The sequence below is a fragment of the Carettochelys insculpta genome, chromosome 13 (genome assembly GCF_033958435.1).
Source record: "Carettochelys insculpta isolate YL-2023 chromosome 13, ASM3395843v1, whole genome shotgun sequence".
Classification (NCBI taxonomy): domain Eukaryota; kingdom Metazoa; phylum Chordata; order Testudines; family Carettochelyidae; genus Carettochelys; species Carettochelys insculpta.
In genome coordinates this window covers 22,557,188-22,569,879 of record NC_134149.1, presented here as the reverse complement: position 1 = coordinate 22,569,879, position 12,692 = coordinate 22,557,188, and the positions used below count along the sequence as shown (strand labels likewise).

The 12,692-nt window shown below is 42.2% G+C and overlaps 1 protein-coding gene across 10 annotated transcripts in view; it reads left to right on the top strand.

Moving 5' to 3' along the window:
• Positions 1 to 12,472, top strand: part of ARHGEF9 (Cdc42 guanine nucleotide exchange factor 9) — a 383,799-nt gene extending 371,327 nt beyond the window's left edge. For all 10 annotated transcript variants that reach the window (XM_075008221.1, XM_075008225.1, XM_075008220.1 and 7 more), the window contains one exon: positions 7,971 to 12,472. In XM_075008221.1, the coding sequence (XP_074864322.1) occupies positions 7,971 to 8,152 (182 nt within the window). In that variant the 3' untranslated portion in view covers positions 8,153 to 12,472. The remainder of the gene's footprint in view (positions 1 to 7,970) is intronic.
• Positions 12,473 to 12,692: the final 220 nt, after the last annotated feature.

Genomic DNA, 12,692 nt, shown 5'->3' with positions numbered 1-12,692 from the left:
CCATAAAGCATTTCCGTGAAGTATGACTCTGGAGTCAGCCAGCATATTTATTAAAAGGAAATGTTTAAAGGACCACTAGCTGCAATACACCAGAGAGAAAATGTGTGGAAGATGAGACTCAGAAGGAGGACATCACAAACTGTCAGATAAACTTGATAAAATGTAGTGAGATGATTAAGAGACAGCATAATCCTCTGCATTTTGGGCTGGTTGGGTTTAAAAACAAATCTGTGTCCTCAACGAATTATCCCATTTGGAACCAGCTTGCTGTTGACCCATATGTGTCCTCCCAGACAGCCACACATAGGCACTTGCAGGCATATATACACATGCACAGCCAAAATTCCTTCAGAACTGGTTTGATGTTGCGCATGTGAGTTGAAGTCAAATTTCACCAACATACTGGGATTTGCTCCACTTCTGAAACTGGGGGAAATGTAATAATATCAGAGCATGGGCCGTAAGACAGCATTAACTCAATTCTCCCTCTTCTTTGAGTGCAATAGACAGAAAGTGGATGAATAGGATTGGTACGTGCTCCTTCTCAGCAGACTAAGTCATGGGATATTTTTTACAGGCAGTGTTTCATATTCTTCTTTCAGTAATAGCCAGGCTACTTCATGCAACTTCGGTGGGTGCAACTGCCAGTAGAGTTTAGTATGTCCAAAAATAATTAAAAAGGGAGGTAGAAAAGTCTGGCTTGTCTTGATTTTTAAATAGAGCCTCTCATAGTTGCCAGACTAACTGCACTATCGTCCTGCCTCAGAGACTGTGAGTGTAGCCAGCCCCAACAGATGTCAGGTCATGGGCCTCCACCTCTCCTGGGGTGGAACACTGCAGTTCACTGCTCTCAGACCAGCACCTGGGTGCATAGTCCCAGAGGTGCTGCTCATGATGAATTCAGCAGGTCCAATGGGGGCCAGATCCTTCAGATGTTTCTCTTCAGGAGCCTCCAACAGCAAATATTTGCAGTGAAACTGTGTCTCCAAAACAAGGCATGATTTACTTTTCCCTAAAACACACACAGAGGTGAATTTGAAAGAACAAAGAGTTACCCACATATTGCTGACCCGAAACTTAACCTTGCCATCCTTAACTTGGGAAGGTCGGTCTTATTTCCCGTCTCTGAGTTGGGAGAAACAGCCTGTGCTGAATGACGCGTGGACCCTCTCTCTCAGTGCCTCAGACTCTCACAAATACCTCTGGCCAGTTTCTCTGACCACTTCCCCTCCCTTTCTGCCAGTTTTGGGTTCCATTAACAATTAAGCCTATGAGATCATGCAGAGCTTCCCTTACTGCCAGGACAGGATTGCTCAGTACACTGTATTTTCCACTGATCTGCCTGTCTCCATTTTAGTGACTCTTAATAACAAGGTGTTCAAAACTCACTTGTTGAATCTAAACATGAGGATTGTTTACCAGCATCCCTGGTAACAATTCGTCTCCCTCTTCAGTGTTCGCAGCATTCAAAAACTGGAAGGCACTTATCCAGTCCCCTGCTCCATCTTTTTCTATCCCAGTGTTTGGTAACACATAACATACTCACTGTTCATTCACATGATGCTTTTTGGAGTACGTTCCTAGCTGCTTTCAAGCTCTCCAGCCAAGATTTTCAGAAGGGGCTAGGGATTCTGGGTGCCTCAATTTTTGGGGCTGTCCACCTTGGGGCTCCTTGAAGAGGTGGTCTTGTCAAAGGCTAAATGCTCAGCACTTTCTGCAAATTAGAGCCCATTAAGGTATCTCAAGTTGGTGCTTCAGAAATTGAGCCCCTCAGATTATTAGTTATGAACATTAGCTTTTTGCAGGCATAAAAAGAAAGGAGTCACAAAACCACTCGTCGGTCTAGTAAGGTAACCTGACTCTGTCAGTGATCTCAACTTAATGATTCATCAGAGGAATGATATCTCCCACCCCCGTGTTTTTATGATTTATTTAATGGTGTAAGCTTATGTGGAGTGGGATCTCCTTTCTGACCTCCATGAGTGATTAACAAATGCTCTGAAGAATGAGATTTGGTTTTTTTCCTCATAATTTTGCACTAATTTGTTCTTTATTGTTGCTGTATTTATGGATAGCAGATCAGTGGGCTAAGGAGCTACATCAAATTGTGTTCACGCTTAGTGTCCTTAAAAGACCATGATCCGGTCTCCAAAATCCCCTGTCCTGCCAAGAAGTTTTCCGTGTTCCCTGCTTCCCTATATACTCTAGCTGCTGAATGCTTCCACTGCCACTAAATGGATGTATCCCTCCCCTAAGCCGTCTGTAAAAATCAACCGGGAACTAAATTGTCAGCAAAGTCCCACCACTATAAATTGGCATAGTCCCACCAGCTAAGATTTTGGCTGCTGAATGCATTTCTTCCAAGCTGTCAAATATTCCTGCTTCCCTCATTTGCATTGAGTGACAGGACCTCATGACCTGCTAACCCTGACTTTCAAAAATACTGACCCAGATCTCTCTCTGGGATCATATTGTTCTAATTTCTTCTAACATCTCTGATCTCTGCAGCTCAGTTGTTAAATGTTCCCAGTTTCCAAATATCTTCAGATGGCATCTTAAGGGTTAACCAGCCCAGTCATTCAACTCTTTTTGAAAAAGGGTGGTGGGAGACACTTATATTTTCAGATATAACCAAGGTCATCTCCCTTTATCCCAAAGCTTTCCACACTGGAGATGAAAGAATGTCATTACTGGATGAAAATCTGGTTGTCAATACTACTTCCTCACAAATACATTAAAAAGAAACTTGTGCGAATCCCATTGCACAGAATTTACATGGACCATAAATTGCACCTTCCAAAGTCGCTAAGTGCCCATTATACAATGATGCTTTGGAACTAGCCATGGCTTTTTTCAGTGTTTTCCATCTGAAAGTATGAATGCCGATTAGGATTTTCATAATACAGGTGGAGTTGGTTCTTCCTTGGAGGAATTACTAATCTAGTTAGAATCAGCAGCCCTCCTCTGAAGTACGCTTAGGATTTCTAAACCCAAGCAAGGTGTAAGTGAATGCGTCCTTTGATAGAAGACCTCCAAGGAATGCCCAAGTGCAAAAGGAAGCAACGTGAAACAGAGGCACTCTTGCTTCTGAGGCTGCTGCTACACTGCCATTCTCTCGTTGGAGGTGCCATGGTAATGAGGCAATTCGAAGCAGGCTAATAAGGCTCTCACCTGCATATTCAGCACTTCATTAGCATAATGGCGGCCAGGAAATCAGACTTGGAATTGCAGATCGACAGTGTAGATGGGGGCAGCTTTGAAATAAGCGCCCCACTTTGACATTCCCTTACTCTGTTGTGGTTCTGTGGGAGTAAGGGAAAGTCAAAGTGGGGCACTTATTTTGAAGCTGCCCCCATCTTCACTGTCAATCTGCAATTCCAAGTCTGTTTGCCTGGCTGCCATTAGGCTAATGAGATGCTGAATATGCACATTAGCACCTCATTAGCCTGCTTCAAATTGCCTCATTACCGTGCCACCTCAGAGGGGGGAATGGTAATGTAGCAGCAGCCTGAGTCAGTCCTGAGAGCATGCAAGTGCCACCTGCTGGGTGAGATGTGTAACTGACCCTTTGTCTTCATTAAAAACAACAAGAAGTCCTGTGGCACCTTATAGACTAACGGATATTTTGGATCATGTGATTTCTTGGGTAAAGACCCGCTTCGTCAGATGCACTCATGCCTCTGCCGAAGCAGGTCTTTGCCCATGAAAGCTTATGCTCCAAAATATCTGTTCATTTGTATCTTCAAAAACAACAAGAAGTCCTGTGGCACCTTATGGACTAATTCAGCTACCCCTCTGATATTTGTCTTCATTAAAGACCCTAAGGGACTGTTTGGGGAGAAGAAGGAGTTACTCACAATGTCATGCCCAGGCTTCCAGTGGAGTGATTCTAACCTCCTACATTCTCCCTGTAGTTTCAGTTACATCTGGTATTTTTTTTCTTTATATCTAGTCTAAGCTGTTACGTAGCTTTGTTACGAGCTGTTTAAAATAGTGCCACCGCCCCCCTCCCCCAAGTAGTGGCTGTATTTCAGAGAAATGATGAAGACGTGATCTCTGCAGTTCAATAAAATGGACACTGGAAGGAACTATTTCTTCATCCAATGATTAATACTCTGTCACTGTTTCTTGTTGAAGGGCCATGCTGCATGGTACCCCACACACATACAGCATACATAAGGCATCTGAACTTGTGATGAGGTTGAGCAGGCCTCCTGGGACGGGTGAATTTCCTCCACTGTCACTGAGACTTGGAAGACTTGGTCGTTTGTACCATTGTAAGCTCTCCTTTCACTCGCAGTACGGCACCAGATTCTACCCACACTGCTCTAGAAAGTATTTATACTTCAGCTCCCATCTCTTAAATAATCCACTTAATAGATAGGCAAGATGTTCAGATAGCTATGTAGAGGAAATGGACATAAAATAGCTTCTGATCAAGTCATGAAAGAAACCCTAAAAGGGTGAGGATCACATAAGTATAGAAAGACAGCTTATATTTGGCTTCACTCTTCTAATTCTTTCAGTGCCAGGGAATTCCATCTGAGAGCACAAGTGCACAAGGCATTTTGAAAAAGCAGTTAGGAGCAAAATAGAGATGGATTTAAATCTTCTCAGGGACTGGTGTTGAGAGTTGTTGGGGTTTTTTTCCCCCTTAAGAAGAAAAACCTAAGTGATTCGAATTGACCTTGCCTAGCACTAAAGTACTGCTCAATTTCAGTTGACAATACACCGTCTCCCTTTCCTGCTTTGTTCTGACCAATGATAAGCTGCAAAGCTACTCTTTTTTCCTTCCCGATGCACAGTATTCCCTCAATCCCAGCTCTACTGAACAATTTTACTACGCAGTTGCAACCCTGGGATTCTACCATGGTGCAGAGTTCTGTATGAACCAGCAGAAGGAGCTCCAAGTCTGATCAAGGCATATGTAACTGCTTCCCTGTGTCTAGGGAAAAGCAGCGTGACTGCTGTGCCCGGAAATCTTTTCCCATCTATTGATTCTTCTCTTTGTATTTTGAATTCTGTTCATGGAGGCAGCCTGAGATTGCAGCCTTCTTCTTTGAATAGGAGTTTTGCTCATTTTTTCCAGTTAAATTGCAGCAGAGTTATGGCTTTGCATATTTATAAAAAAAACAAGTCCTGAAAGAGACAATTTAGCACAGCTACTTGAAAGTCTGATGAGTGAGAAAACCAGCTCAATTCAGATACAAATCTATGAACCCCTCATTCATTCTAAGAACTAGTCTTACTCCAAGGATGTTCAGGTAAGTGGGATTTTTCTCCCACATGCAGTATGTTTCACTGTGACCAGAAAGCCATTGATACCCTAAGAGACCATTCTTGTGCTCTTTTTATCTGCTATTGGAGGTGACATGTTGAAAACCTTGCAAGAAAAGCCACTCTCACGGGATTGCCAAATCTACTCTGCAGAGCATAAATTCTCATATTGGCATGCACACAGATGCAAGGGCAAAATAACACCTGCCTCCATGTCTGTAGTTGTCAAAACTGCATGCATGAGTTACACATATGGTTTAACCCCTCTTTGCTTTCAGCTCCTCCCCAGTGTAGCTGCAGCCAGTTTGCCCCCTCCTTGTTTATGCGTCGGATCAGTCTCAGAGCTTCTCTAATTTAAGTAATCTGTGATGGCCGTGGATCATTGGAACACAGCATGATTTGGCCACATTCTCTCTTTCCTTATCACGCTCCGACTTCTGGCGCTTCATGGAGTGAGCCACCAGGGATTAGCTAACTAGGCTGGTTCTATACCAGGTAGGGATTTCCAATTTCTCCATGCCACAGATATATTCAGATGCTCGTCTAGAGTCCAGATGCTGAAACAGTCTTATTGGAGAGTGGAGGTATCCTGCTGTCTCTTATGATATCCTAGAGCCTGCAAACCATTTAATATTTGGCTGTAATGATGGGGCATCAAATGAAAAAAGTTGACTGTACTTCTGGGATTGGATGGAGAGCAATGTGGGTGCGCAGTATTTGTCATCAGATAAAACAAATGTCTGTTTAATTTCTGGAGAGAAATCAGTCCCCTTTCAACATTTCTTGTCTCGAAGCACAAGGAGAAGAAATCCAGGAAATGTTTCCACTCTGAATGAAATTGTGCTGCTTTTTAACTGTTTTGATGGGTGTTTACTGCAAGAAGGGGGAGTAAATTCCTTTCCCACTCCAACCTTCAGTCTGTTATAATAGAAGGACCCTTATAATGATGCACCAACATGAAATGGTTGGCAGCTTAGTTCACATAATAATGCAGTGCATTTTGTGAGAGTTTATTTGGTTTCCTGTAATGGCTCTGAACAAGCCTGGGGAGGTTGTGGAATCTCCATCAGTGGACATATATAACAACGAGCTATCTAGACACCCATCAGGAATGGTCTAGAGACTCTAGATGGTGCTTGGTCCTGCCGTGAGGGCAGGACTACTAATATCAATGACCTCTCGAGGTCCCTTCCAGTTCTAACGTTCTAAGATTCTATTTATTGCACCTCCCATCCCAGCATCCTGAAGCACTGGCACATGAGTGTGTGTGTTTGTGAACTGACTGGGATTGCTGACAAGATGCAAATAATCTAATACAGTTTAAGCCAATCACCATGGTATGGAGGTGCTTATTGTGATATTTTTGCCTTCTTCACTTATCTCCAGACCTAAGCGCATTTTACAAAACATTTAATTTTGCTTCATAACCCTCCTGTGAGGTAGGTGGGTGTTGATGCCCCCATTTTTAAAAAGGGGAAACAAATCACTGTACACTGGCTCCCATCTCCTGCAATAAAACCCAGGGGAGAAGCAGATCGCCATGGTATTCCCTTGTGGCACTTGTTCCACATTGTTCTGGCTGGAAGCTGTCCTACTCATAGAATGAGTAGCAGGTTCTGTAGACAACAGTGGGGATCCATGGAAAGCCAGAGCTTTCTGCACTCACTTCAAAACTCTGATATTCCCTCTGCTCTCCCCTGCATCCTGGCCATGGAGCTTACACCCTATTACACTGTCCCAGGACCCTGCTTAAGACGGGAATTACCTCTCATGGACAGTTTCAGCAAGACAGGAAATGTAGCCCATGGCCATATTACCTTTCCCTATTAAGCTCCACAGGTGTGGTGATGGTTGTCCTCTCAGCCTCACCATCACCAGTTCAGAGCCTCCCCTCCTTTGGCACCCCCACAACCACCCACATGGATTACCAGCACTGTAGAGAACTCACAGCAGGGTTCTGTGGCTTAAAGAAAGTGGGACCCTCACCTCTTCTGCATCTGAGTAGGCACTGTCTGGCCCAGAGAGACTGTAATATCCTCAAGATTACCTAGCAATTATGTGTCAGAAGTATTCATGGAGACCAGGACTCCAGACTCACGGTCTGATATCTCAGCCACAAGAGTACCCTTTTTTTAGAATACCTCGCTGGCTGGGAATGTAGCAGGCAGTGTCTTTTGTGAGATTCCAAGCACTTTCTGGTTTGGAAGCTGAAACCAGGCTGGGGAATTTAAAACAAGCCTTCATGGCAAAGTCCTAAGGACTTAATAGAGAATGCAAAGTCCTTGGTCTCTTAAAAGCAACGAATAGAATTTTGCAGAGGAGGTAAAGTCTTCTACAGTCTAACAATTCTATAGACAAGACTTCACTTTTTCACCAGAATGATTTCTAGATAGCCTTACCAAAGGTGTGGTTATAGGGATCTCTTGTGTGGGACTTTTCCATAAGAGAAAAACAAAACTCCATCAAAAACAAATTAATTGATCGCTTTCAAATCTCCAACTAGGGTTGCATTTGGATTGAGTCTTTACATTAGTTCCTAATGTCATCCTTAGCATTTCCTTCTACTGCTTATGTCCCAATTGTTTGGGGTCTTGGTTTTTAAAGCTATAACAAGTAATATCATGAGTAAGTTTTTTGACCCAACTGAACTCTGATGTACCTCTTTCTTTTTCCCTTCCCCACCATCAATGCAGGTGTCAGCTACTCCAGGTCGGTTCCTCCAGCCTACCCACCACCCCAGGATCCATTAAATCAGGGACAATATATGGTGACAGATGGCATATCCCAGGCCCAGGTCTTCGAGTTCACCGAACCCAAACGCAGCCAGTCACCATTCTGGCAAAATTTCAGCAGGTTAACGCCATTCAAAAAATAGTACCTAGAGTGAGATGGAGAATTTTAACATAAAACTTTAAAAAAAATAAAAATAAATAAATAAAAATTATATTTATAGATGGACCTTTTTTCGGAGAAGCACTGTTGCAATTAAAAATAATTATATATATACACACACACACACATATATATATACACATATACCTATATATATATATATATACATATATATATATATACACACACACACACACACATATATATATATATATATATATATATATATATATAAGGACCAAAAACTTTTTTGTTGTTGTTTTTTGGGAAGCAATCTGCTACTAGATAGTAGGAAGCACCAATGACTTCTACTCACGTTTCCAATTTTATTTTGTTTAATTGGTCAGGCAACCTCATTTTTTCACTTTTCTTTTTTGTCTGGCTTGTCATTGTCTCTCCAGGATGCTTTCTTGCTCATTGTGAGTCAGTCTCTGAAGTTCCTTGCAAGCCACCTCGGTGTATCTTTTATTTTATGTATGCCTTTTATTTTTCTGTTTTAGAGGTGGGGAAGGTTTCTGCTCCCTTCTCTGCCGCACTCTCCCCACCCCAGGCTTCCTGTTTCAGTGGGCAGCCTTTTCTCCCCAGCATTCTCTGTTCTGAGTCGTTCCAGTCTAGGTGTGCTCCGTTGTGCACTGTGATATGCTGCTCAGTACTTCTCTTGCTTTAACTGTTTTTATAGGTGTACTTGGGCAAAGGGAAGGGGTTATAGACGAACAAAAGGGGCGGGGGGTTGGATCATTATTAGATAAGAAATGACTTCTGTTCAACTGATTGGTTGCATTTTCAAATTATGTTTCATTTCAATGCTGTGTAAACACACATCACGTGCTATTCCCGGGAATTCTGAGAAACAATAGGGGCTTTTTATTTTGTATTTGATTTTATTGTCTCCTGAAGGGGTTTTTTAGCTAAGAAATTACCCTGTGAGATGTCCAGTACTACCTTTTTTCCTACATACAGATGACAGATGTTTAAAAATTGACTGATGGCCTCAAGCCCTGCATTCTAGATAAAGAAAAATTGGTTATTGAACACAAAATGGCCAGTTTTCTTTCTGAAGGAACTAACACAGAGAACCCATCCTCTCTGCCGGGCGCATGCACGCGTACACACACACACACACAAACAACATCACTGTTATGAACTGTTGATTACAGTTTTACAGGAGCAACGATACTAGATGTAGCGCCGTTTGCTGTCCTCGCTTTCCGATCTCTTATATTTTATTTAAGTATCCCTCACTTTGCCTTGAGCCCTGATCTACCAAAAAGGACGTTAGCTGATAATGATGCCCTGTTAGGTTAAGGATCATTGCTTACATTTTCAAAAACATTTCCCTAACATTTAATGCCTCTAGCTCATGGAAGAGATTGGAATCTGCCTTTTGGAAAAGAGTGCACTGAAATCCATGTGGCCTGAGAAAAATTGCTGTACGATCAGGATTACATAACCACATCTAGATCAGTGATCAAACTAGTCTAACTTGTGGCAGGGGTTCAGCAATCTTGTGACATTGTAAATGGGCTGCATAGTAATTAGTCAGACAGACGCCACAGGGCCCAGGGCAAGGTGGAAGGGGGGGCCCAGCTCTGTGCCCCAGAAAGGGCAGGCCCAAGAGCAGAAGGGGTGGGGCCAAGGACAGTCAGCCCCCAGCACTACAGCAGTCGCTCCCCCGCACACACATCCTGACAGCCATGGGCAGCCAGAGCAGCGTTGCCGCAGCATTTCAAAGGGGCCCAGGGCTCTGGCCACAGCCAAAGTAGCGGCTGTGATGGCTGGAGTTCCTGGCTCTTTAAAAACACTGGGCCTGGGGACAACTGGTCCCTTTGGCTCCCACCCATCCCTCTCGCCCCTGTTGGCAGGCCAGTAATTAGTTAACCTCTGTGTCTCTTTCTCTCTTTTTTTTTCCTCACTTTGTATCTTCAGAGCTGCATTTTTAGTCACACCTCTACAATGTCACCCTCAGATTTTTAACCGGGAAGCACACAGGTTTGCATGAACAGAAGCCTGTAATTCAGCTCACAAACCCGACCTTTTTGCACACAAATGCCTTTTTGCTTGGGCAAACGTGGAAATAAAAAGGTGTGTGCAAAAACCCTGCAGGTGCTGTCTTATAGGCTCCTTTGAAAATGGGGATGAAGCAAACCATACCCTAATTTGTATCGATTCTTTTCTTTTGTATCTTATCTGCCATCCAAGCCAACCATGTTAGCTGTTGGTGGGGACAGATGCATGGGGAAATAGGGGGAAAGAGCACAAATTTATGTTTTCAGCTGAAAAACAAGAATCTGTGAAGATCACTGGAGAATGTGACTGCAATATTTCCAAGCAGCTCATTCTCTTGCAGGGCTAGAACAAGCAGTAAGAGAAATGTTACAAGGGAGTGACTGTATTTCCCATCTAAAGCACAAAGATAATCTTAGCACTTTCTTTGTGACTTGAGAAACTATAAATGAGCAGCAGAGAAAGTCTTATATTTTAAAGAGAGGAAGGCTCACCCCCCACACATGTACATGATGTACAGCAGGCCAAAAAAAAATTAAGCCCCATCAGGAGGCAACATAATTTTGTACCAGAAACATTTTTAAATACTCTTTTGTATCTGCATTTTTCTTATTAACAGCTCAGATTTTAATACAGAATATGTGGCAATTATTATTTTTGTTTGTTTAATAGGATGGGTGTTTAGAGAAGTGAATGAGATTATTCCTCAAAAGTGGTAACATAATGGATGAAACAAAACGTTATACAGTTTCTGAGTGGCTGGAGAGAGACACACAGAGGGAGACAGATTAGAACCTCCTTGTCAACATGATGAAAATTTCATCTATACTTTGGCCTTTTTCTTGCTTAGGGGAGAGTAACAAGCACATTAGTTTAGCCTGCTCATTTACTGTTTTTTGCCTCAGAGAGTGAGAATAAACCATCCCGTATTTGTATGAGAAGATGCTTCCTTAATATTTAGCACTAGAAAAAAAAAAAGAAACAACATGGCCACACCATTATTTGCACCATAAATCAAGATTTGCTTGATCTGACAAGGCCACTGTTGGACTCACAGCTGCTTCTTTACATGAAAAAACCAAAACAAAATAGCTTTGTTAACTTCAAACTACCTGAGCCAAAGCCAGGCAGCAGATAAAGCAAATGCAGATCTTTCTTCCAAAGCAAAGCAGGCTTGGCCTTCAGTCATGACATTCAAGGAAGCTCTTCCCGTCCATAGGTTGCCAAGGTGCTGCAAGAAATGAAGCATTAATACAAAGAAGAACCAGGACTGAGTCCCACTTATGTGATAGAGAGCTGGGTTGAGTGGTCTTGTATACCCGAAAGCTCCAGAAACAAATTAGATCTGATCCACGTGGGGGTAATTTTTATCTTAGCCTATTATATAGACTTTCATTACAATGCCAGACAAGAGGAACCCACATACCATTCCATGGGCAATAGAATAAGAGAGTTGTAACAGACTTAGATGTACACAGAATTTTTCCAGTTGAAACTATATATATATATATATATAATATTTTTAAAAAACCTCTTTCATGGGTAAATGATACACATTACCCCTCAACCTAGCAGAGGATGTACATTCAAGCCTTCTGCCTCCCCATCCTTTCCAAAAGATGAAACAAGAACCAACTTAGGTGCATCTAACAGTTGTAAATAGAAAATAATACATAGAAAAATATATTTGAACTCTGTTTCAGTTCTTGGATGGGCACTAACCATCCATTGCAACGTTATTGATAGTACATTGTGGTGCTTTGGGTTCCTGGTTTTGTTCTCTTTATGCTCTGTCATCTTTTCATTGCAGCTACATTTCAGGGAACATGTATATTTAGTAGCTTTTGTAAGTTCTGCATGGCATCATCAAGCTTATTTTTCCTTAAGAAGATCAAAAGAGTCCATAGGAGTTTTAAGGCACTATGATGATGGGGACTTGTAGCAGAGAAAAAAAGAACAATCAAGGTTTTTAAAACACAAGTTTGAAGCCAAATACTGATATTTTAGTGCTTTTGGGGTTTTAACAGTATGGGCAAAACAAAATGGATTTTGGTAACCCAGCTGATCTGCACTTGCCAGTTTTATTATTTTGTTTATATTGGACTGTTTGACCCTGTCAAACAAGTGTCTAAGTTGTGTGTATAAAACAGAACAAAAAAAAGTGTTAAAAAAGTGTTGTAACGACACTGAGCCTTATGAAAATATTTATGGAGTTAAATAAAAAGAAGTGAAAAGGCATCTGAAGGCATTTTTGAAATCATTTTCCTACTCAGTGGTGTTAGTCTTTTTCCCAAGGACATGCAAGAACTGTCTGTATGGTGTGCTTCTTTGTCAGCAAAGCAGACTGTAAGTAATTCATATGCAGCTAGAGAAGGGATTGGCGTGTCTCCTGAGAAATAACCATCCAAACAGATACCAATCTCAACAAAGCGCTCTCTCTGTCTCCCCTTCCCTTTCTTTCTCTGGATGCTTTCCTGGTGACTGGTTGTCAGTGTGCTCGCATGGTGAGTGACTGGAGA